The sequence below is a fragment of the Conger conger genome, chromosome 4, assembly GCF_963514075.1.
Source record: "Conger conger chromosome 4, fConCon1.1, whole genome shotgun sequence".
Taxonomy (NCBI): Eukaryota; Metazoa; Chordata; class Actinopteri; order Anguilliformes; family Congridae; genus Conger; species Conger conger.
In genome coordinates, this window is record NC_083763.1 from 45226503 (window position 1) to 45253790 (window position 27288).

The 27288-nt window shown below is 43.0% G+C and overlaps 1 protein-coding gene across 1 annotated transcript; it reads left to right on the forward strand.

Moving 5' to 3' along the window:
* Positions 1-398: 398 nt before the first annotated feature.
* Positions 399-13942, forward strand: amotl2a (angiomotin like 2a). The gene is made up of 11 exons (XM_061239273.1): positions 399-547; positions 1972-2768; positions 3170-3359; positions 5097-5241; positions 5765-5857; positions 8438-8733; positions 9169-9362; positions 9649-9750; positions 9875-10062; positions 10348-10503; positions 11693-13942. Exons 2-11 carry the CDS (start codon positions 2050-2052, stop codon positions 11767-11769), a joined length of 2160 nt encoding a protein of 719 aa, XP_061095257.1. The 5' UTR covers positions 399-547; positions 1972-2049; the 3' UTR covers positions 11770-13942.
* The last annotated feature ends 13346 nt before the right edge of the window (positions 13943-27288 follow it).

Sequence of the window (27288 nt, forward strand, 5' to 3'; positions counted from 1 at the left end):
GTGTACAAGGTTTTGTTTGAAAACAATTGACGGAAAACGAATGCTAGCAATTACCTCTGTGAAAACAATTCTACATATCGACCCACAAACACACACTGCACTGCTATAACTATATTTGATGAAAATTAAAGTAAAAATGCTCATTCGAATATTCATTATAGTTCTTGTTTCCAGTCGGGATTTCACACACGCCGACTAGATGGTTGGTTGGGGCTAGTACCCCCCCCCCCCCCCCCCCCCCCTCTCTCTCTCTCTCTCTCTCTCTGTGGTTACGCTTTTGATCCCAGAGGAACCTGGAGCTCTCGCATTCCAAACATTCCGGCCGCAGCGAACAATCAGCTCTCAGTTATTTATTAGCGCAGTGCGCTCCTCGACGAGCTCAGTCTACGGCTAGAGCACCCCATCGCTACTTCCACACACGTTGATGGAACTCTTACGGATGTGAATCGATTTTCAGCGAATAAATTGGGGATTACTTTCAGTGATCCGGGATATAAACTACACCACAGCCGCTCACTGGCTCCTACAGAGATGAATCTGTGAATTGGTGAGTTTATGTGGTATTATTGTGTATTCACATTTGCCGCGCTATAGATATTAGCCTACATAGCTCTGTATTGGAATTGCTTATTAATTACTGTATTGGGCTGTATATTTTTACCCAACACGTAGTAAACGGAGTTTTCATTTGTTTAATTTTGTTTTTTTAAAATATTAAATTTACCCTGTCATATGCCTTTGGGTTTTGGTGTATGTAAAGTTTCCAGCTCATGGCTCGCTGGAGCTTGAAGTGTATGGAATGTAGCAGTATTGGACTGTTTTTTTTTTACTAGATAGTAATGCCGCAGGTCGGAAAACTAGTCCCATTGCACTATAAATTCTTTTGTTATCACATAATGTACAACCGTCACAGTTCTTATCAGATAACTTCACGTAGCATTTCTCAGCACGTACCGCTCTCTCTATGTTCTTGCTAATTGTAAAAAGCATATGTACTTCTGGTATTTGTGACTTGTAAAAACTAGCATGGTCGTTGTGAAGCAATTCAATGGAATTCGCAAACGTTTGCAGCAGGAAATGATTGACACAGTTTTACAGGCAGCACAAAAATCTACAGTTGGTAGCCTAGGTTTTATATTCAGCGAAAAAAGCATGCGATTAGTTATATATGTGCGTATTTCTGTACTTTGTATTAAGTAAAATTCTGTAAAAAAATGTTTCATCGTAGGCATAGAAAATTATGCATTACACTTAGAATTGCACGCTGCAAATTCCAGTTTCCAAGTATAGGCTACTCTGATTTTATACGATTAAGTTATCCTGCTGTTGTATATATTGGGCTGGCTAAACTAAAACTATCTATGTTTGCGTTCGCAGTGCCTTTATTGCTAAATATTATGGGCCCGTCTGGCATTATGAACAAAACCGCATAAGGGTCCTTGAGGGCCACTTCAATTTTATTTGGGAGTAAATGTGATGTTGCTATGGTAATAGTCTACGAAAGTCGGGGCACGTTGAGTCAGAGAGACACGACTGGTATGTGCCCTGTTTTTGCGTCAGGGGCGCATGTGGCCATGGAAAAAGATTCCATATTCACTTAGAGTTTTATTTACAGCTTGCTGGTTTTATTTGTGTTGGCCTATGGTATTTAAAAAATCCATACCGTGTTTTTCAATCTTCTTTTCAAAGCTTCTTCTTTTGAGAAGTAAGGTGTTCTAACTTAATGCATTTGCGTCTTTATGTAATTTACTGCATGCTTTCTCTTGTTTGGCCCGAATATGTATTTTTTATGTTTTTAGCAATGACGCAAGTACATTTTACAAAAATAGAACTTGGAATGTGTCTTGTGAAGTCCTGAGTGTACATGTACTCTGTAGTTTTGTAGCAATGTGGTAAAAATGATTTAATCAGTGTGGTTAGATTTGTACATTTATGCAATAGGATACTGATGTGTTTTCATGTTCTCTCTAGGTTTGTGTGCCTTTGAATTTGAGCCCCTTCATTTGCGTAGCTTTTTAAAAAAAAAATTTCGCATCAACAACGGGTACAATGAGAACGGCAGAGGAGTCATACGGCACGGTCCTGCACCGACTCATTCAAGAGCAGCTCCGCTACGGGAACCCCACGGACACTCGCACCCTGCTCGCCATCCAACAGCAGGCCCTGCGGGGAGGGGGCAGCGGCGGGGGCGCAGGCAGCCCCCGCTCCTCCTTGGAGAGCCTGACCCAGGACGAGACCACGTTCCTCCAGATATCCGCACGGCAGGAGCCCCAGGGCCAGGAGCACCAGGGAGACTACCAGCATTCTGAGAGCTCCATGCGCCAGCTCTACCAGCTCCATGGGGAGGAGCTGCCCACCTACGAGGAGGCCAAGGCGCACTCTCAGTTCCTGGCTTCTCAGAGGGGCCGGGCTGCGTACGAGACCCCTGCTCAGGGGAGCGCAGACGACCTGGACGAGGGCTTGTTCGATCTGAAACATGAACACGTGCGCTCCCTGAGCGAGCGCCTCATGCAGCTCTCCCTGGAGAGGAGCGGAGGCAAGACCAATATGGTGTTGAGCTCTTCCCACAGCTACCCCCAGCTGTCCAACCACCACGTCTACCACAGTGCGCACGACAGCCACGGCAGCCTCTACATGCCAGAAAGCAAGGGCCCCCCGCCGGAGTACCCTTTCTCGGTCCAGCCTCCGGGATACATGCTCAGCCAGTCACAGTCACAGTCACACTACTACAAAGAGCCGCCTCCGTCCTTCCACTCTCCGCATCACAGGTGAGAGAAGTTCTCAAGACCTCGTGATAATGCAGCACCGAGGTGTTCGGATGCCGTTCACGGTTGGAATGTACACTTGGCGACCTTGAGTTTCGCAACGGGAATTCTTTTTGAATTGTATTCGTTTCTCAGATAAGACCGATGTAAAATGATGCTGGTGCTTCTGTCATTGTAGTCTTTCAGCAGAACATCACTTCCCTTTTCTCTCCCAGATAAATGTGCCAACACGCAGTGTAGTGGGGCGAATCGGGTAAAACTACAGCCGTGTTCGAAACCGTGTGCTTAGCATACTACTCTGTTCTCCAGTTCAATTAAAAGTTTGGTAGTCTGTGGCTTTCAAACACAGTGTCATGAGTGACCCACTGGATGGAAGTAAATGAACCAATGCCCTTTCCCCACAGGTACGTGCAGGCGCAACCACAGGTGGCCCGTCCCTGCGTCCGAACCACACTGACCCCTGCTGGCCTGAATGACCTCATGACGGCTCATAATGGATCCGGCAGTAACCAGATGGAAGCGCTGATAAGGGAGAATGAGCGACTCAGGAAGGAGCTGGAGGGATTTAGTGAGAAAGCAGCCAGGCTACAGAAGGTAAGGAGAGCTGCCTGCCAATGTTCTCATTATCTGATAAGTTTTGTTCCCTCCTTAATCCGCGTTTCCATTGCGGAATGCAGATAGAAATGAAATCGTAAAATAGTTTCGCCAAATAAGGAGTTCACATCTGAAACAAAATGAACAAGTCGAGGTTGTTATGATGTGACCGACTGCTCTGTCCCCTCAGGTCTAGTGCAGCGTCCAAAATGGAAAACCTTTGTATGAAAGCGTGTTATTTAAGGCTTTCAGATGGCTGATGAGGGTAGTGGATTTTGAAAATTACAGAGAAGTAGCCTCTGCCAGTTCTGCATACCAGAACGATTAGGTCTTTAGCCAATTTTGAATATGTACAACGGAGGAATCACAAGGGGGTTTATTTCATTCATCTCCCAGGTTTAACATCTGAATCTGTATCGAATTTGTCCACATTTGGACCGTTAACATTGTTGGGTTGTAGAAGTTTCACTTTCCCCTCACATTTAATACATTGCACACCGTTTGCTGAAAAGGCTAGCTGTGGTTTGCCAGTCTTTTAACCACCATTTCAAGCTTTTGCTTTGTTAAAAATCCCAATTGTGAAATGTGATTTGGTTGTTACAGACCATTTTGTCTCCTAAGACTATGGGGCTATTGTCTCAAAAGATTCACCCATCAATATGTAACTTAACTTCAACAACCCAACAATGTTAACGGTCAAAATGTGGACAAATTCGATACAGATTCAGAAAGCCTTGCTCTCTGTGCTTGAAATGCAGTTGACAGCTGTTACCTGAGATGGGGAGAAAATGGAAAGTCTGCCAGAATGTAATAAAAAAAAAAAACAACAACAACTGAGTGAGTGTATTGTGTGCCTGGAGTGGCTGCAGATGTCCGGTCTAATCGAGGGGACGTCAGGCAGAAATGAGGGGGTCCTGACCTTGTCACAGCTGACGGGCAGGCAGTGCACCCAGCAGCAGGCCAGCCCCAACGGTTGCTATTTACGACTGAAAGGCCTCTTTCACTTTCACCCCCACCAGCCCAATACATGTCGCTTCATGTCTCTCTTTTTTTTTTTTTTCTCCTCTGGATTTGGCCACAGACAACCTATTGTGAGATTAAAGAATTCAGGACCGTTTTAAACAAAAACGTAAGCCGTAGAATACACAAGACAAAAACATTTCTGCATTATCTCTTCTTTAAAGACCCACGTGGATGTACTGGGTCAAAAAAGAACATTTTGAAATTGATTGAGTTTTCGTTTTTAGTAATTTTTTTGTCTATTTCAGGAAGTCTCTTGCTTCAGAATGTTTACATCAACTATGTCTCCGCGCTCATTTAAAGAATGGTAATTAGAGTCGTGGAGCAAGCCGGGCGTTCGTAGAGTATATTTGTCGGAGCACATGCGTCTGAGTCATGCTCTCTTTGTGGTGGCCCGTAGGCATTTAGTGAGCCCCGTTCCCATCCTTGCCTGACTGAGCTGGCACTCTGCCTGTGTGAGGAATGAATGCCTCAACACCTGAGACCGTTCTTTCAGGAATGTTTTCAGTTGTAGTCCTGCGTGAGCCATGCATGTGATTCATTTGTGGGCTCATGCTATGAACGGGCCAATCGGGCGTACACCCTGTTGGTCTGATTCATTATTAATGAGTTAATTTGTCTGTCTTCTGGAGAAATTGAGACATTGCGATGACTCTCTAAATTCTGAAACATATTAGTAGTCCGTAACAAAAAACTCCTGTCTTTTTATTTTCCCAGCTGGAGCAGGAAATTCAGAGGATATCTGAGGCCTATGAGGTGTTAATGAAGGGATCGGCAAAGCGGGAGGCTCTTGAGAAAACAATGAGGAACAAGCTAGAGGCAGAGATTAAGAGGCTGCATGACTTCAACAGAGACCTGCGAGGTAAATCGAAGTTCAGTACTGGCCTTTTTATATATCTATGCCAGGCCAGACCATACTAAGGTTAGCTCCAGGACATGAGGTCTTTCTGGCACAATTCCACTCACTGAACTCGGTCAAACTTTGACCATGACATTGGCCCTAGTTTTCTGTGCTGAGAACAGTGCTATGCTGTGCAGAGCGAATGCAAATTATGACCATGGTTAATGTTAATGTATCTTTTAAATGGTAGCTAGGCAATAATTAATGTATCAGCGATTTATAAAAATGTAAGCAGCCTAACATTATTATGCTAAATGGCTAGCTAATTAGGCCTCAGAACTATCTAGTGACTTCAGCTAAAATTAGTCATATTGCCATTTAATCTGAGTCCGTATGGAGGCTCATACACTGTACTTGTGCAGTGCTGGAGTAGTCGCAACATCAATAACTTCTCTGAGTGCTTCAATGTTTGTGTGAGAAGAGTTGAGCGTGTGCAGTCATTTGGCCAAGGAAAATTCTCAGTTGACCTCATTTTCTTCTGCAGACCGCCTGGAAACAGCTAGCAAACAACTAGCTGCTAAGGAAGTTGAGGCTGCTGACCAAAACCAACATGTCTTTGCCACACTCCTCGAGCAAAGTAAGTGTGGAAACTTTAATTTGAGACAACCACACAGATTTCATGCGTAAAGACAATGTATGTACTGTATCGGTCTGTCGCAACACTTAATTTTTCATTTTATTTCACATATTAGACCGAGTTGGCCCTATTTTATTTCACATGTGTTTCAGGTTTGAGTCCTCTGACTCACTTGAAGTGTGTTTCCAATTTCTGTGATGTCTGGGAAAGTTTGTTAAACACGTATTGCCCCAAAGGAATGCTGATGTCCCTGGCAGGGCCTGTTCCTTGGTTAATTTGTGGTCTTTTCCCCTTGTGGTGCTAGCTGTGGCGATAGTTTCAAAGTACATGGAGACACTCCCTAGTGAAAACAATGTCTTGAAGTCATTTTGGATGGAAAAATGATGATTGTCATTTTTCTACATGAGGCCTTTATTTAGGTTGGGATAGTCTGTTATTTAACTACATTTATACTTAAGGAATGCTTTATTTTGACAAAATAAAAAGAAGGAACCATTCACTGTTACTATATAAAACAAGGTTCTCTTGTGAAGAAGGATAGAAATGTTTGGGTCATGGCCAGCTTAGTCAAATTTTCTGTGGTGGGTTATGGGAATGGTAGTTTTCAACAGAGTAGTGTAGTCCCTTGTGGAATGGCAAGGGCCTTGTGGGGAGGATGCTTGGCTCTGCCCCCTTTCTGCACCCTGCTGAGCTCTGCTCTTGGCACTCAAACAGCGGTTATTATTCACAGCGGCCGCTAACGCGGGCTGCATTCTTCAGATTCCGCAGGTAATTCAGGCTGTTCTGTGCTCTGGGCAAGACCTTCTTCCCACTGCTCAGATGTATGGCATGTCTTATTTTATCTCTAAGAGGTGTTAATGGCACCGGGGCTCCCAAAATCCCTTCCAGGACTCAGCTTGGGTGTACCTGGTTTCATAAGCTGAGATGTGAGGTTTTTCTCACATAATTAAATGAAAGGAGAGAGGGACTTTTTGTTCCGTTTCCCAGTTTTTTCCCTCCAAGATCAGATTTAGGAAAACAACTACCTCAGTATGTCTGTGGACTAAACTTTCCATGAATTGTATTAAAAAAGATATTTTATTTACTTCTTGCGTAGCTGAAAACCTTTCACCATTTCATATTTCAGTTTCCTCTGAAATACCCTGCCCCTTCTGAAATAATAATTAAACATAAACAGTTAACAGAGGGATTGTTTACAAAATTTCTAAGTGACTGCACATGTCAAAGAAATACCAGCGAAAAAAGCCATTGGAAAGGAAGCTTATCTCCTTCAAATAATTCCTCTATGTTACGTAATGGAATTAACCTTTGCATCAGCGCTTTGCAGTTAACCTCAAAAGGTTACAGCTGAACTGTAATCTTCATAATTTATTCCGAGTGGAACTGTTTCAGTCTTCCAAGCTGATAACCATCTTTAGTAAAAAATTGTATGCAACTATATAGGGGGTTTGTCAAAAAGCCAGCTCCTTTGGATCATTTTTAATGCCAGATACCTGCACTGTACTCTCAGGAACTGCAGAATTAGCCAACAATTCAAACTCAATTGGAGTGTTTTGTAGCTGCTAGGGCTATTTGCTCAGTATTTGCATTATGATTGGGTGAAGATAGGGTTTTTAATTTGTTTTCTGCTTGGACCAGAGGCACTCCAAAGCCCTGCTGAGCACAAAGAGGTGTTTGTTGGTTGATTGTAGGAAGTCTGCATTCTGCCCAAACTGCAGGAATTTGGGTTGTGCAATGGGTGCTGACTTTGAGAGGGCAGTGGAAGGGCAACTGCTTTCTAGCTCTTTCTAGGATTAGGAGATTTCAAGTGACAAAAAAGCAAAAGTAGTGAGTATTAGGGAAGGTTCATTGAGCCAAGCGAGAAGAAAGCAGGGTGACACACGGGTGACATGGTTGCACTCTTGAAGGAAATGGAGCTTTCTGTGGCATTGTATTCTAGGGCTGTAGAGTTGTTTTCTGGTGAGGAGGTAGGAATTTGATTCATCCAGAGGTGAAGTGAGCCTGATCCTGGGTCAGGGGGCCATGGCTAGGCCAGACTGGCCAGCACTTCTTGTGTACGCTATGCAGGGTTACATAGTGCAAGCATTTTCAAGTATTGTTCAGATTTGTTTAGATTTCAGGGGCCAATGTCCTGAGAGCACAGAGCTTCTCTGTGAAGCCCTCCTGCTTCCCCCCCAACTCCGCCCAGTTCTTTTCACACTCATTTGCTTGACTTTAGGGAATTCCATGTAAGAACTTTTTTGTTTAACCCCTTATGGGCGGATGCGACCTGCACGTTACATCTCCTTTAACAGACGGATGCCAAGCCACAGTTGTATCTGATCATAAGACAGTTTTTCAAGACACGTTGAAATGCATTGTGATTCCTAGACCTTTCTATGGGTTTTCTGTGGGGTGCCTTAGTCCATAATGGGTTAATGGTATAATCCTTATGATGTTGAAGGAATGTTAGAAGAGAAAGCCAAGTTTCCAGAAAAGGGGAGCAACAAATCTGACTTTTATCTACTGTTGGCGTTTAAACGGCGTAACGTAACCGGCTGCCCCACTAAGCTCCTCCTCTCTCCCCTGGGTTTCTCGCAGACGAGGAGCAGCAGCGGGTTCGCGAGCGTCTGGAGGGCGAGGCTCTCCGGCTGAGGGCCTCCGGGGAGGAGCAGCGGCGGAGGCTGGAGACGCTGGAGCGGGCGCTGAGCTCGGAGCGGGCGCGCGGCAGCCAGCTGGAGGAGGAGCTGCGGAGAAAGCGGGCGTACGTGGAGAAGGTGGAGCGGCTGCAGCGGGCCCTGGCTCAGCTGCAGGCCGCCTGCGAGAAGCGTGAGCAGCTGGAGCAGAAGCTCCGCACGCGGCTGGAGCAGGAGCTGAAGACCCTGCGCGCTCAGCAGGTGAGACGGGACCCGTGTCTTTTCAGGCCCCTCCGCAGAGACTCACTCCCTGCAAATAACCGGCAGTCTGAAAAGTGTTTTTAGTCTTGTAATAAGACTTGAGATCATATTTTTCTCTCTCTCAAGTAGAAAATATTAGCTTGTTTTAAGGTTGCTTGACAAGTGACATTTTCTCACCCTGTTGGCAAATCTTGAAACGAGTCAAACTTTCTGACCTCATTGGCAGTTTTCATTTCACTTAGCTAAATTTGAAGTCTAAGTAAACATCTAAGATACTTGTTAAGTATTTTGTGTTTTTTGCAGTCCTCTTTCAACACACCCGTTTTACACGAATACATTATTAACCGCGTTCTGACCATAACTCTCGAGCCTTTTGCTTGTCAACGTCGTACCTGTCCGGTTGTGGTAACTGGTGTCTTTTCTCCCATCCCACAGAGACAGAATCTTAGCCAGGGGTCCCTCCCTTCCTCGGGGCCGAGCCCCTTGCCTGTGCACCTTCAGCTGCGCGAGAAGGAGGAGCGCATCTTGGCCCTGGAGGCCGACATCACCAAGTGGGAGCAGAAGTACCTGGAGGAGAGCACCATGCGGCAGTTCGCCATGGACGCGGCCGCCACCGCTGCGGCTCAGAGGTGAGCGCTAGCACCATCCGAAAACGGTCACTCCTCCGGTTGACCCGCCTCTCAGCTGGCCGTTTCATCGACAGCAGTTAATCGGCCGTTCGGGGATGTCATCCTAAAAATGAAATGGCTTCTTACAGCCTTACTCCAGACCTGGCTTTTTGACAAACCCCTATGTGGTTGCATTTAATTGTCTGGGGATGGTTATCAGTTCTAAAAACTCTTAGCCAGGGGTCCCTACTCCAGACCTCACAATGGCCTTCTAGCACATTCCCAAAGGCTTCCATTTTCCTTGCAGGGATACGACCATCATCAAGCACTCCCCACGCCACTCCCCCAACAACAGCTTCAACGAGGACTTGCCAACAGCCAACCACAGGCACCAGGAGATGGAGAATAGGTATGGCCATTCAATCCATTCCTTCATTGTCACTACTCTCCCTAGGTGAAGCACTAAATGAAACCTGACGACTGGAGGTGTATGCGAGGTTGTGGTTGATAGTCGTCCTCTCTGGGTCTTGCAGGATGCGGGCTCTCCATGCACAGCTCCTGGAGAAGGACGCGGTGATCAAGGTCCTGCAGCAGCGCTCGCGGCGGGACCAGGGCAAGGCCGACCCGCAGGGCCTCCGCCCCGCCAGGTCCGTGCCCTCCATCAGCACCAGCGCCCCCGCCTGGCAGAGCTGCGTGTTCCCAGCGCTCCAGCGAGGGAAAGGTGAGTCACCAGATGCGGCTCAGAGGTCCGGAAGAATGTTGAGCCCACGTGGCACGGTGATCTGCTTAGCAGCTGGCGACTGCACGGTGTCACCAGCCGGAATCCGCTACTGAGCGGACGGCCTCCGCTGTCCTCAAATAGACCGCGTCTTTCGAGATGACACAAATATTTCCCTCTTCAGAGGGCCAAAATAGAAAAAAGGGGCCTACCCCGGAACAAAAGTGTGCGCAGAGCGAGCGTGTGGGCCTGTAATTAAGCAGCTTCCTCTTCTTCTCTATGTGGCAGGGAAGAGCCTCTCGGATGACCTGACAGCTGCCGTGTCGTCCCCGTCCTGTGGTCTCCGCCAACCCCCCAGCCAGGACTGCAGCACCCAGTGCGACGCCCCCCCCCCGGAGGATCGCTTTACGGAGGAGCCTGGCGCTGTCCCCCCACCTGCCCATGGTGTGTAATCCCACTTCTCCTTCAAATGCAGCTTTGAGTCTTCTGCTGAAGGATACACTGGGTTATCCCACAATTAATACCACTAGACTGCTTTGACATCTTCATACCATCTTGGTAACGGCCTGTAGCATAGTGGTTAAGGTACATGACTCGCAAGGTCGGTGGTTTGATCCCCGGAGTAGCCACAATAAGATCCACACAGCCGTTGGAATCTCACGTAGCAGAAACTATTAGAGACAAAGGGGAGCGGATGAGCCATAAAGGCAATGTAGCCTTTTTAATGGCAGAAGACCCAATGGTTGCACTAAATAAGCCTTGCACACAAAGCACTGATTTAACTTGATGCTGGGAATCCCTGGCTTGAAGGATTGTGGAGATTCCAGTGAGAAGCAGCGCTTCACAGGGGAACGTGTCGTTCATACTGCAGCCTGCACCCTGCCAACCATTCCCAACACAAATATAACACAGATCTTGTAGCAGAGATTACTTGTCCTGGTATTCAATGGTTTCATGTGATGTCTCCCACATTTTTCACCATGTCTCATAGTGTAGATTAGCTGCAATATGTGTTATCAGGCCGGGTGTGGAAAGATGTGCTCAAGAATTCACATGGATGAAACCTATGAATATAAATACAGAACGATGGTCCAGGCATGTTCTTTTGTAATCCGGTTGTTAAAATGTAACCCAAAGGTTGGGTCACGCGAGGGAAGCTGCATGCTAATCAATTCGAGCCAGAGCACTTGCATATGAAACCTTGACCGTGTTTGTCACTATCAAGGTCCTTCCGTATGTGTAGTCCAAGCAAACACCACAGCATGTTTGCTGATCTGCTCAAACCTATTTGCTCAACTGTACAGCAGCACTTAGTAAGTGTGCCTCTGTGGATTGTCCCCTCCCCCTGTTCTCTTACGTTTTCCATTACGTGAAAGTCTGACCATGTATTTGGACACACCACAGTATTTTCCAGCTGTCTACATAAGTTGTCCATTTACCAAGATTAAATGTAGATAGCAAAGCAGTCTTGTGGATGTCCCGCGCAGTTTTGACTGCAATTTGTTTTTCATATTAGACCTTGAAATCACAATTTCAGCATCCCTAGACAGGCCTCTCCATGTAACTAAATAATGTGAATGTATACTGTGTACACAAAGCCTCAACCTAATGTTTGTCTTTTCTCCCAATTCAGATTATTTGGAACAAACTCCTGTGCCTGTTAACAGTGCAGAAATCCCGGAGGCAGAAGTGGTTGAAATCCTTATTTAGAGCATTCATTGGGATTCCTCATTCAGAATGCCGGCCCTCCTGAAAAGAGACACCTCATGACAGAGCTAGCGCTTTTATGGGAAGGAAGGTTCTGATGATCACATTCATGGTGCTTGAAAGTTTTGAACGAAAGATGGACTCTCAAAGGAAAGATCTTCAGTTTCACAAAAGTGGAAAAGGACACACTGCTTAAAAACAAGACAGTAGTCTAGGCTGTAGAGGAGAGCTGAGCTCTCTTTGAATGCTTCGCTACATTAAAATGGACCTTTGCTGATGTCATTATTTTACAAACCTGCCTGGTGCAAGCTAGGCTTTGAATATTGAGGTACTTCGACAGTATTTCGCAAGGTTGCACAGGGCAAGTGACTGTATAACTGTAGATACAGTGTATTCCTTTTCTTAATGACATATATTATTTATAATTGCTTGTGTGAGTGTGCATGTGATGAGTGTTGCCTTTCCAGCGCATGGTTGTTGCCTTTGAGATGAATAGAAGATTTTCATGTGTCTCATGTCAGCATCTGTAGTTGCCCAAATGTCTGATGTCCTCATTTTCCCCTTGTATGCCAAATCAAACAAGCTACTGCTGCATGTTCAGGAATACCACGTTTATATACACAATAAGCTGGTTGTACATTCTCACATGGCACTAGAACCAGGGTCTGTGACCCTTGTCCTGAACAGTCTTCTGGTTTTTGCTGTTGCTCTCCATAAATTCATCAGTTAAAGTAATTTCTTCACAATTAGTTCACCACACCTGTTTTTTTTTGTTATCAATTTGTTGCTATTTCTTAAGCGCAGAACAAAAACCGGTAGACCCTGTGCCTTTTTACCAGTTTGGTTATTCCTTGAATTTAAGGGTTCTGTCAGAATCATCATTGTATTTTTCCATTCTTGGTTCAAAGGAAGCCTTTTTCCTGTGGGGGTCCCCAAAGGGTTTCTGTACCATGGCTCATAGCCTAGGGCCAGAAATGTTCCCCTCAGCAATGCCCGCTTCGCACAGTACTGTGTGAACATGCACTCTTGTGTCGGCCAACCTAAATTTACACAGCAGATGGTGGTCCAGTATTAGTGCAAGTGCGGGCCCGCCCGGAAGCTATACGTGGGAACGGGAAGCCTGCTTGTTAGGGTTAAGCTAAGACTGCTGCCTCCTATGTTTGTTTTGAGACACTTAAGAATTTGCTCTCAGAAGACTGCTTGGTCTTCACGGGATGTGATTTTTGAAATGCCTTGGGAGGAGCAGGCTATCAGGGCCTCAGGAGGCAACCACCCGGGGTGTCCTCTCTTCCCTCACAAGCTGGAGCTAATCTTCCCACATTCCTCCTCCCGTGGAATGTCTCTGGATGTTGAAAACAGCTATCAGTAGTATGACCCTCCCCGTTAAAATGGCAAGCATTTAGAGTACTGTTCAATTTGTGTCTATTTATTTCCTTTAAGCCCTGGTAGCAGGTTCTGACCATGGGCTTCTAAATTAAAGAGGAGTTATATACAGTAACATGGAAACCATTCCTTATTTGGATTCAGAACAACATTCTGTTTGCGGATCATAACCCATTTTTATTCAAATTCTCCTATTTTTACACATGGAACAACCTCAGTTTTGTGTGGTCAGAAATTCAGTGCAATGTTTCTTTTGCCCCAGAAAGTTATTGGAAACCTTTTTAATGAATGACTATGGTCTCTGACTTTGAGGATCCATAATTGGTGCAGTCTTTGTGAGGGAATTTGGTGTATATCGAGTGTCTGCTCTGAACTGGAAGTGAGGGAAGATTGTACCATTTTATCAATCCCTCACTTTTCAAATGCTACTTATTTTTCTATGTTCTCATACTGTGCACTTGCTGGTCGATGCATTGTGATGAAAATCCATGTACTTTTGCATAATTAGGACCTTGTTTACAGGAAGGGTTGTTTTGATCTGAGATGACTTAATATATTTTGAATGTTTCTTTTTTTTAGTATATATAGTGTCATGAACATAATGCCAAAGATTTGCATTACAATTAAGTTATAACGGAGTGTAAAAAAAAAACCAGCCAGGCGATGTGTAAATGCCCTGTTCAAGCTGGTTGACCCATACTTGGACGTTTGCTGTGAACTTCTGAATTGGGGGAATTCTTGTATTGAAATGCCAGTTACATTTCATTAATAGAATAAAAAACATAATATATCTATACAATGAGTCTTTTCTTCTTTTTGTTTAATGTGCTTTGACTGCCATTGTCTTTGATATTGCGGAGAATACTGGTTTGCTTTATCCCATATTAATTATAACCATTCATGGCATCAAGACATAGGACAAGGATGGCAGCTTCGTTATACAATGAAGGCATTTAAGCTATATATCTGTCTCAGCTGGGATCGAAAAAAAATGTGCCATCTTACAAGCCTGCACATGCTCCTCTTATCAGACTGTCCACATGTACGAATGGTATGTCATTGTCTGTTCAGTGCAGAAGAGTGCTGCTTGTATGAAAACAACACCACCTCCTAGCTAACTGCTGTCAAGGACACCCACCAATCTACAGGCAAGCTTGAACATCTGTACCAGAGTAAGCTTAAAGGTACAATAGGTAATTTTGGACTTCTAACAGTCAGAGGAATTGCAGCAACAAACACCTTCAAACCACAACATTCTTTATCCCACCCCTTCTCTGTGAACAAGCTGGCTGTGGAAATTAGAACCCATTTTCCACCAATGAGCTTGAAATATTGTATTGATATACGATGTTTTGGTACAGATTGCTGCCCCGTCAACTGTATATTTTGAAACCCGAATTTAAGGGCTATGAACGCTAGCTCCATCCACCTGTGAATGGCTAACTGTTTCTCAACTTACCCCTAAGGCAGCAGGTGGCATAACAAAGTGGAAACGCAAGCATATTTCATCCATTCACTAAAGACTGAACAAAGGCTGTCGTATCATATGCTGTGGAGTTAAACCAATACAGTTTTGGCCATGGAATGTGATCTTTTCATATCTGAAGGAAATAGATTCTAACTTCATTGTGGCCTGTAGAAAGCGATCAACATTTCTGGTCTGGCAGTGTACACGCATACACAGACACACAGAAGAAGAGTGAACAGTTGCTTGGCTGTACCGCTAAGAGGAATTTGGTTCAGGTTACTTCATGTTTTAATTCTCCCTACTGTTGAGAGCGCAATTGTCATGCTTATCATTTTCAAGAGGGCAGTGTACAAATATAAATGACAAAAATGTCTCGCCCAAGAATAAAAATGTTAATATACCTAAATGTGAAATGTGAATGTCAACTCAGACCTTCATAGTGGTATTCCAAGAAGTTATTTATGTTGTATGTCTGTTTATATTTTTGTCTGAAGAAAGTGGAGCCGGAGCATATGGACCCCTCTAAGGATTCAGACACTTTGACAAGAGTCAAGCCGCCCTGTGCGATACAATCTGGAGAGTAATGTTTCATTCTTTCCTGGCAGGAGGGGAAGAGCACTCTGGTGTGGTCGGGCCTTTTATTGACTTCCGGACTTCCGGAATTCCAAACACGCAGCGACTGTGTGGCCTTCTGCACAGATGGGCTTCTGAACGGACTTGACGTGAAGCCGCCAGGGAGCCGGGGTCAGGCTGTGCTCCTTCCCGGGGTGTGACCCCAGGTTGGGCTGTGCCGGTAGGCATGGGTGGCAGGTATGACAGCAATGTGTTCCTGTCACGCTGGACTGGCCTCCCGTAGTCAGCTCCATACCAATGCAGAGCCTGCATTGTCTGCGTTGACAATGATGGGCCTTGCTTCTCAATAACAACGAGAGCCTCCCAACAGCATGCAGCCAGCTTTAATTTGACTAATGCCTAAGCCTCTGATAGAATGGAGAAAGTGGTTGGGGTATTGGTTGCCTGAGATGACAAAATTGGGAAAACAATGTGTCTCAAAAGCTTTGTCTGAGCAAATATTCATAGATAATGTAAAGTTTGATTTCCGCACAACTGTGTTGAACCTGATTACACCACTCTCTTCTTGATGACTTTGTACATGGAATTTAAGTTTTTGGTGGATCCTGGACATCTAAAGGCCAAAGTTCAATCCACACCATCCTGTACCTTTATGAGGCTGCAAGCACAAAGATATGTTACCTCAAAAATTAAAAAGGCACATAAGACACATTTCGCCATTCACTCCTCTTTCTTGCAACAACTCCTGTGCTCCCCCAATTATTCAGAATCCACTGCTTCAACAAAGAGAAGGGTCAGACGCAAGCATTCTCCCTTGTACTTAAGCTGCTTTGAGATGGTTATCAGGCTCAAAACCTAACAGAGGAGCCACTTGCACAATGATTCATGATGTTATTGGAACAATTTAAAACAGGATATTTGTACAGTAGTCTGTAACCCTTAGAACAAGTACAACCACCAAAGAGCATATATCTTTCTCCTTATAAGGCAATGAATTCCACAAGAAACAAGGCCCTATATATATGTATGTCTGTGTGTGTGCACAAATATAAATTGGTATGCATACATATCGCCCATAAGGTCAGCTTAAGCCGAACTACAGAATGTGATACAGTTTCTGCTTTGCACTTGTCGAGAATATTAAAAATAAAAATGTTTTGAATTCTTGCTGGGTTTCCTCACAAATGGGTCCCTCTTTATTCCCTTGGGTTGACTGCTGTACACCCAGATGCATTCTTAACCTTAAAATAAACATTACACAAATATTTTTTATGAGGCATAATACCAAATGCAAGCCATGTGTTGATGGTGTTTTTCTAAATGTAAAATTAGTAGTGCTAAATCTGCTTGTTTTAATGCTAACAATACTGTGAACCAATCTGTGGCACCCGTGTTTCTTAGCATTTCATCCTGCCTTCTTTGACAGTTCCAATTTTTTTTTGGTACTTATACTCCTGTGCTAGGCTCCTGTGCTGAAATCAGAGCTAGCGGTCTTAATTAAATTTGACCCAAGTGAAGAGAAGTATTCCAACCTGGCAGAATAACGCGGCATCGCACAACTGCGAAAGACAGAGAACTGAGGCCCACACGACACTGGAGTCATTTGAGGAATTTACCCTCTTCCTGTGCCATTCCGATCCGGACAGAAGGAAAGAGAACACAAAACAGAACGCTTTAGTAGTTGAGTAATCCTAAAGGGGTGGTAGCCCACTGCATTCCAGAAAATGCTCTTGGAGCTCTGTCTACGTAAATATCTGACCTCATGCCTGAATAATCTTTCCCTCTGAATTCCGGGGTTCAATTGCAATAATGTAGCTGCAGGGAAAATATTCAGATAATATATTGTTTTATTTATCTTTATTGAATGTCCCATGTAGTGTACGTTTCAGCATAGTAGAATATATTCAGTGTAATGACGAAAATAAGCAGAAAGTTGTAGGATTTTGAAAAAAGTAAAACAAATGAAAGTGACTTCAAAGCTTTGCAGGAGCTACTTGAAGACCAGAGAAGAGCAAGGAGTGCTGGACAATCCACAATCACCTGACCTCAACCCCATTGAACATTTATGGGGACACTTGAAGACTGACAAAAGCCAATCACTCAGTAACATCACAAGATGCTCTTTGGAACATTGCCAAATAATGCTGGGATAACATGGATCATCGGGTTTTGCACAGATTTCTGGGGTCCGTGCCAGCTTGGGTGCGTGCTCCCATGGGGTGGGGGGGTGGTGGCAAAAGGGGGAGATACAAGCTAAAGGTGGAGATACCAAATACTAAGAAATGATTAAATTAATGTACATTTCTCAAAGATTCAACTTTTCACTCAAATTGTTATGCTGATAATATAATTTGTAATGAAAAAGTTTGAAAAGAATGCGAAATATAAGCATTCTCACTGGTGGTGACTTTTGGACCTCACTGTAGTTCTTGCGATTAAGGCCAGAGTCTCATGACCCCCTACAGGGAACCAAAATTAATTGCCAGGTCTTGGGAGGATATAGTGTGTGGATACTACTGTATATATGTCTATGCTTCACTCATAGACTTCAAAGTGTGATGTGTTGGCCAATGTAAATATTTTTAATCCAAGTTCTTCTCTTGGCATATTACAGAAGGGGTGAACTACACTAGTGTACTATAAATACTGTTGAATGAAAAATGCTGTTCTCTGCAAGGATGTTTATTTGTGGCAGATCGATGTGGCTTTTCTCAATCTGGCCACAAAAGCTAAGCGAGATGCCAGTACAGGAATTCTCACCGTGTTATCATTGCGTGGGACAAGGTCAAGCCAGCGTATACTCAGACTGACCAGCCCATCAAGAGACTCGATCCACATCAGGGTACCTCGATGAAATACTGACACATGAAGTTGACAAGCCGTGTTAGGCGGCAGTCTTCACTCGCTAGGGGGCCAGCTGTTGCTGGGAGGTGAGATGAGATTGGTTTTCAGAAAGGGTCACCCTGCACAACCTTATCATGTATTTCCGGGAGAAAATACCCACTCACGGGAGTCTAGTGTGCAATCAGTGTGTGTTACTACTCCTACCCTGTGTTATCAGGCAAATCGTCCTATTTAGCTTACACATTTGTGGTGGTTCACATCATTGTAAGCACTTTGAATATAGAATGTAATGATCGATCTAGGTATCTTCATAGCTTTCAGTAGCTGTTTTTCCATGATTGAACAAGCACCTCAACCTTTGCAATGACCACCTCAAAACCTGGCCACATTCCACATCAGCCATTACATTTACTATGTCATTGGCTGGAATGTTCCCTTCTGGTCTAGTTGTTGTTCTCAGGTATTTATGAAGTGTGATTGTCATAGCAAACCTAACGATAGACTACATCAAGGAATGTATAAGGCAAAGGCATCTGGGTGAAAAGTCAGTGGAAGGAGATGGAAGACAAAGTGTTCACATCTGCATGTGCTGCACCTAAGTTCACCCCCCACACACAAACACACACACACACACACACACACACACACATATACACAGCAGGAGAGCGATGCCTTGGTGCATACACATCAGGCTGTGCTTGCTCAACGCTGAGAGTTTTGGGCTGTGTGGACATTCCAGCACACATCTGAAGGCCCCCTGGAAGATTAAATTAATCCACAGCCACAGCTCTACAGAAGGGAAAATATATACACTCCGTGAGCACTTTATTAGGTATTTATTAAACGTATTTTTTTTAACTTATTGGTCTTCTGCTGCTAGAGCCTATACACTTCAAGGTTTGATGCATTGTGTGTTCAGAGATGCTCTTCTGCATACCACTGTTGTAAAGTGTGGTTATTTGCCCTCCTGTCACCTTCCTGTCAGCTTTGACCTTCTCCTCTGACCTCTCTCATTAACAAGACGTATTTGCCTGCAGAACTGTTGCTCACTGGATGTTTTTTGTTTTTCACGGCATTCTCTGCAAATTCAAGAGACTATTGTGTGTGAAAATCCCTGGTGATCAGCAGTTACAGAAATACTCAAACCAGCCCATCTGGCACCAATAATCATGCCATGGTCAAAATCATTGAGATAACATTTTCCCGCCATTTTGATGGTTGATGTGAACATTAACTGAAGCTCCTGACCCATATTTGCAGACAGGTGTTCCTAATAAAGTGCTATTGCGTGTATAGCAGTTACATAATTTGAGCAGAACTGAACACGTGAAGTCAAAAGTGGAACAATATTTAATGAAAACAAGTGAAACAGTTTATTTTAAGAATAATAATGGCTTCAGGGGGGTTACAGAACACTTACTAGCTTACACCACTGAACATTATGTAGTAAATCAAGAAAAATATACAAAGGAAAACCAAAGCATAGTGAACATTATTTGTGCAGCTTTTTTATAGTCATTTGTATATTTTCTCTGTAGTCACTTCAGTGAATGTGTACATTTGAGTGTTGGGCACAATAGGCTTGTATGTTCAATCGACTGTAGTTGGCAGCCACAGACCAGCCATACTGCCAGTGATAGATGGTCTCTCAGTGTTGGCCTCTGGCCTCATTTTTGTTTCCAACCCTCCACAAGAAATGTTTAGAAAAATAATCGTGCCGAGTGTTTTCTCTGGTTTCCATGGAGATTTTAAAACTTCCTGCCTGGAGCAGTCCTGGAATGCAGTTTTCCCCTCTGTTTCCATATAAATCAGGCCACTGGCTTCTAATTTTAGGTCTTGCATTGCAGAGGATTGTGTTGATCCCAGATGGGCTTTTCTTCCATGTCTCACCTTTGACCAGATTATTTTCACCTTCAGAGAGTCTACTAATAGAAATGACAGACACTCGGCTATATCATAAATGCACGCCATTGATTCCAGTGCTCTTTTCACGTGAGCAAAAAATGTATTGAGTCAGAAAACAAACTCAACAAGCCAGAATCATGCTCCTTTGTGGTGGCTACTTACAGTCACAACAGGGCTACATGACACAGGCATTTCCATATCATCAACACAATCCCATTGCACATCCAGACAGACACCCACAAAAGGAATTCTGTAGGAGCACTGGGAGTAGGCACAGGAAGTGGCCTCATGTCTGGAGAAATGTATTGCTGTAGTGTATGAGCTGGCTAAGGCTGCTCATGCTGTGTGTAGCATAGAAGGGGAGTGTTGCGATAGCTTACGATGGATCATGAGTCACTGTGTAAGCAGCAGGTTTAATATCAGGTGTAGATATGTGCTCTGCACTTTCCCCAACTGAACTCTTTATCATGTGATGTCACAGTGCTACATGTGAAGAGAGCTGCAAACATGAAAGCATTATCAGGCATATTGTGCTTTTCATATATATTTTTTAAATCAGGGCATACAACCAGTGACCATTTTATTAGGTTGACATTTAAACCAGCTTGTTTATGCAAATATCTAATCAGACAAACATGGTAGCAACTGCCATGGTCAAGAGGTTTAGTTGTTGTTGAGAGCAAACATCACAATGGGGAAGAAATATGATTTAAGTGACTTTGACCATGGAATTCCGCTATTCCTTGTTTTACTTTGTGCTGTTATCCAGCTTTGTCATGCTTTAATCATGCTTTGTGGGACAGTGTTCTTTCTTCTTAATGCTGTTCCAAACAGTTTATTTTGGTAAGCTTATTCTTTATACCTCTGGTTGTTGTTTTTATTTCTCAGCCTCATAATGACTTCCTTGACGTTCATTGGCACAACTCTGGTCTAGTCCGGTCAAACATGATCTAGTGAATTATACAGCATTAAAAGATTTTATTAATCAATTTATAACTTCTGTAGAATGGCCCATATACTGTATATTTCATCAGGTCAGGATATTAACATGTCTCTATATTTCTGCTTCAGTTTATCTGAAAGGGTTCATATTTTATGAAGACTGCACAGTTCCAAGCTGACGTATTTGATAGGTAGGACTGCTTTTCTTAATGTTGACATTTGCTCCTTGACATGATGCAAGTCCTAGTTCCATATGCCACCATCAACTATACAGAGCAACTTGACAGTCCCATAAAGCTCTCTTTTGAATCTGTTCTGCTCTGTGTTTTCCTTACAGCACTTTTACAGAAGTGTCTCTTGACAGCATTATGGAACCTCTGATTAATTTCCCAGCTTTCCCATTGGCTTAGGGTTTTTAGATTTTCCTGTTCTGTCTGTCAGCACTTTGTAATGACGTGATTCATCAGTGTATATACAGTATACTGTATATTGGCAAATATTGTACATTTGTATATTCTGATTAATTCTCCAATTTGATCTCACCGAGTAGCAAGAAGAGAAGGAAAGTCCTAACAAGTGATTGGGTCATTGATTGAGACCCCAAAATAGAATCCCGGCCCAAAACCTGTGCAATATTTGGACTTGCCATTCAAGTTCAGGTTGGATCCAGGTCCCAGGCTCAGGTCTCCATTGTACATACAATATTTGAGACTTGATTATTTTGGGTGTGCATTTACACATATAAGAGATGGCCAAAATAAAGGAATGTTCCATGCTGATGTTGCAGCTGCTGCAGCCCCCTATATTAAAGTTAGTTGGCGGCCTGTAGCTTAGTGGTTAAGGTACATGACTGGGACCTGCAAGGGGTATTGTGGCTACCCCGTTCAATCCCCGGGGTAGCCACAATAAGATCTGCACAGCCGTTGGGCCCTTGAGCAAGGCCTTTAACTCTGTATTGCTCCAGGGGAGGATTGTCTGTACCTCACTCTGGATAAGAACATCTGCCAAATGCCATTAATGTAATGTTATGGCTGGCATTTATATAGCGCCTTTATCCAAAGCGCTGTACAATTGATGCTTCTCATTCACCCATTCATACGCACACTCACACACCAACGGCGATTGGCAGCCATGCAAGGCACCGACCAGCTCGTCAGGAGCATTTGGGGTGTTGCTCAGGGACACTTCGACACAGCCCGGGTGGGGGATCGAACCGGCAACCCTCCGACTGCCAGACGACTGCGCTTACTGCCTGAGCCATGTCGCCCCTGTTATGTAGTTGTCTGAAGACCCCTTATCCACCATAAAGCACTATTATGGCTCCAGATCAGTAATTAACTGACAACACAATCATTTTACCAAATTTGGGAATTTGTGATTCATGAGACCTCACAGTAACCTGGGGTAGGTGTCCAGGCATATCTAAGAAGGGCTTATATGAGTGTAGGTTTTTGTTCCAGGCCAAAATTAAAACACCTGATTCAACCGTGGTCTTCAATCAAAAAATTGTTGAATCAGGGATTCTAATGCAGGAAGAGAAAAGAAGAGAAGTCTGCACCAACTAGGCCTACTTGGATAACCCCAGCTCTAAAGTATTACGAATTCCCAGGGAGCAAGATTGCCAGTGCCCATCAGACATTCGTGTCTCATCAGCTTTGTTCACAGTTCTTCAGTTTGTGACTCCAGATGAATCGAATGCCAATTTAGCTACTTTCCAGACATGATCCAGGTGTTGCAGTGAATAATCTTGTCTCTTCTTCCTGACAAAAGAATACAAGCATTAGCTCTGGGCAAATCCACCCCTGAAATAATTGTGTACTTTGCGACTATACATAATTGTCTGGGTTGGCCCTCTGAGGGCGAATACTTTTATATGATTCACTGGTTATTCATTTCAGTTGTTGGTGTTTTACTTGGCAACAGACCTGACAAACTGTTCACTTATTCTTAAGAGAGTAAACACAGAAATGTAAACCATTGTAGACAATGTGACCATATTACATATTATATATTCAAATCTTAAAATATTACATACTATATATTCAAATCTTAAAAGGAGGACTGATTTCTGAAAGTGTCTGTGTTATAACATAAAAATAGCTTGGCATAAACTCAAGTATATTGGCAATAAAATAAAATAAAATATCTAACTTATCTAGTATTCTATACACACATACATTATTATTATTATTATTATTATTATTATTATTATTATTATTATTATATAGTTATAAACAAAATGGTGTAATTATTCAAAAAGTTTAGTTTATCACATAATTGTATCATAGTGACATAGTCAGTTTCTGGGTTAAAAAAAGGTTCCACTCCTTTGGATTCTTATATCCACAGACCAACATTGCATTCTCTCATTGTATTCATCCACTTGTAGAGGGTGTAGATCCTTCTGGAAATATGCAACAGCACAGGCCAGCGTTTCCGATGTGACATTCGGAATCTGTTTTGTACATTACTTTTGCAGGCTCTCAATTCAAGCAGCATTCCAAGGGAAAGGAAGGCTGACTATCCCATCTGTGGAATTTGTGTTATCACCTCAGTGAGCACAAACCCGACAGAGACCCATTTATATAACAGTGAATTCTCTGTATATCCAGATGGAATGATTTCCTAACTCTGAGAGACAAGAGCCAGTACGGAAGTGAGGAGGGGCTGGTATGCATCCACGACCCATCCTACAATTCCAATGAGAAGAGCAACTTTTTATTTATCATCTCGGAGTGCTTCGTGAAAAGCTTTCAACGTTCTTTTTTCTCTGTCTTTCTTTCAACAGGGTTTGGCATGCCTTAACCTCAAGTATCTTTGAGAATTTCGAGCATTTGGGAGGATGAAGCACTCGAGAGTTCATGGGTCAAATTCCTGTTATGGCATGCCATCATGGGAATGTTCATTTCTGCGCTTTTGAAGGCGGCATTTTGCATCTATAGTTCTTCTGTGACCCCAGTTACTGTGTACAGTGTATAATGAAGTTATTGTGAAATTTGACAAATATTAGTGACTTTGGGAAAGGTGTAGAATAGTTTTCCCCATGGTGATTTTCTAAGAAGGGTGATTTTCTATTAGTGAGCTATCAGTATTCATAATCCGGCATGAATCTAGAATTTACTTGAAATTAAATTAAATAGATGATACTGTTCATGAAAGTACAGCCTTTATCCCTGCATACAAGGTCATATAACTTTCACTCAAACGATTTGAATCACTTATGATGTAGTGCCATCATCCCAAAAAAGAAAAATGTAAAGAAAACAGACACGTTTAGCTGATTAAAACTCAATGAACGCATGTACTGATGCAGCTATTCTGATAGAGGCAAGGAGTGGTGTGTGTGTGTGTGTGTGTGTGTGTGACTGGATGCAGACCAACTATTTCCACCTTGAGCTCAGTGTCTCGCTTGATTCATTGAGAGATGGAATAACCTCAGCAAAAGGGCATTGCTCTAGAGACTTAAGAATTCCATGAGGTAAATTAATGGATATAGCTTTTTCATGAGGAATTCATTTTAAGATAACCAAAATATATGGTCTGACAGTAGAAATAAACCTGGAAGTTGTTTTGCAAGCATGTCTTTTTCACATTCATGCATGATTTACGTGTCCAGTGTTTGTATTATCGTTCACCAATTCCAGTAATTTAACTACACATGTAGATTGTGTCCTTCATTAACTGGGCAAGTGAACATGTCTCTATCACTCTATACCTATCATGTAAATCGACAATAACATGCAGTGCTCAAATGGATTCATGTTGTTCCAACCTGGACTGCTGGAAGAGCAATGCATTTTGCGGTTCTGTCTGTTATGATTAAAATGGTCGGGGGATGCTGGACAGCTTATCCAGAAAAGGCACTACTCTAGAGGATGGACTAGTCCCATGGTCAGTTGTGGAATCCAGAATGACCCAATGCGGACTGTGGACAGCAGCCCCACAAAGCAACACAACACAAAATAACAACTGTCATTTATGGAATGGAGGGTTCCATGCCTGGTCAAGGGGCTTGTTCCACAAAGCAGAATGACTGAGTTAGCCGGACAACTGCACAATTAAACAATGTGAATAAAGTAACAATGGAAGTATAACAGTCTACAAAATTAACCTGTTTTCATAATGTCTCTGTAACAGTGTAAGGTGGCAATGTTGCTGCAATGTTAAGAAACATGACCATGTTCTGCATGAGCTGGGAAGTCCCTATTGTTGTTCTGTCCAGTAGACTTGGCACTCTGCCAGAACATTTGTTCAGAAATCACCATGTCAGGAGGTGAAGGATGTTGGACATGCCTCAGTATTTGGCTGAAGTTTTATTCTCATGGTTCCTGTAACAGAACTCTTAAACATATAATTTATTACTTTCCATTACTATTTTGAAAGGCTATTGAAATATATTACTGTGGTCAGGTGCCTGAGTGAATAAAAGCTGAAAGGAGTTGTTCCAGTTAGATTTGCCAACATGCTGCAGAGCAATGCATAACCGAAAGGATTTAATGATGTAAAGTTATGATTTGAACCGATTCCAACATTCATGTTATTCCCATGGATACGCTAATATTTTCATCCTGGAGCCCTCTCTGCAGCCATAGGGATGCCAGGAATCCATTGTCTTTGGTGAGGAGCCAGCTTCAGAGTGAAAGACTGAGCCATGGCAAAGAGGATTCTGGGAAGGAATCCTGACATCCTGAAACCTGACAGCAGTGTGAACACAGGCAGAGATTTAATAGTTTCAGTTATCCTTCCTTATATTCATTTAAAAAGGTTTGTGAGGAAAAACTTCAAAGAGAACCATTTATTAAACAAATCACTTGTCAATAAAACTTTATGGATTGCACAATTTCCATGAAGTTTTATGGAGGCTCTCGGTGAAATTGCATTACTTCTGCCTTTGAGTACTATATTTCTTCTGAATTACTTACTAACTCCCTTGTCCTTTTTATTCATATACCACACACTTCCACTGCCTCACAACTGAATCTTTCTCTTATCTAAAAACTGTTAACACCTGATTCTGGAGCATCATTTCAGCGTATGTGATGTGTCTAAATTAGGCATCTCTAGACTGTATCATATGAGATGTGGATTTTTCACATCATGTACTTATGCAGGACAATACAAACATTCAAACAGAGCAATGTAAACCTGCCAATAACCCAGGTTAAATCAAGATGCAAATATAAAGAGTTTACCATAATCATGGATGAATTTGATCATAATGATAGGTGCAGCTGAACCAAAGATGCCAAGCCAAGTGCCTGCAATTTTGTCACATTTTGGGGGGGAAGGGGGGGAGCAGTGAACAGAGCGACCTTTATGAGTGTAAACTACTGAAATAACACAGTCCCCTGGAAAATAACTCAGGTCTGGGAGATCAAACAGAGCCAACACAGGCATCCAGAGTAGCTGGATGACATAATGGCCTGTGGTCCTGGCCCTTGGAAAGCGTGGCAGTAAAACGATGCTCATCTGGAACAGAGTCATGCTGAAGTGCTTGGGACCGTAAGTTCTCTTGCAAGCTTTTCCATTCTAAAACTATTCCTCCTTCCTGGGGCCTCTCCCCAGCACTGACATCATCTCTCTTTCCTTAACCGTGTACACAACGCATTGTTTTTACCCCCCTTTTTACGTAATCACTCTACATAATAACTCTGAGAGAGGCCACAGGCATATCTGTAAACATTTTGATTAATGGTCCACCTTTCAGCCGCATATTAAATTTGACTTGTTTAAAGCTGCAATTGCCATGACTAGGGGATAAACAACATTACATTACATTATATTACATTGTAGTCATTTAGCAAACACTGTTATCCAGAGCGACAAAAGTGCAAATCAGAACCAGGGATAATTGCGTTGAAAACCCTAGAGGAAAGTACAGGTCCTAGAGTGATCACTAGGAGTTATCTCTGCAACAGCTCCCATACTGAAAAATGCAATCTCCTTTCAATTTTGGGAGAAACTAGCAGGATAAATAAGGTTTTTATCCCCACATTAACAGGTTTGTGTATAAATTGTCAAATGAAAATAAAAAGAATGGAGTAACACTAACAATGCACTGTATGGGATTGTGTAAAACATGCTATCTGGAGATAAATGTATTCTTTCAGTCCTTGTTGCAGCTTGAAAAAGAAAGGAAACATTACAACCATTCAGACCTTTGCTAGTATTTCTCCTTTGGTCGAAAGTCATCTGTCATGGTCAAACCACAGTTAAAGCAAAAGATGGAATGCAGGCTCTAAAACGCAGATCAATTCAGGGCTCTCAATCTCTGTTTTAGAGGAATTTCTTGTCCAAATATTAGGCTAGTCCTGTGGAATGACATTTGAACTGCAGCCAGTAATGAAACCTGAGGCATTTATTTTGCTGATCCGCTCCTAATTTCCAGTGGCAGTCACAGTCAGTTC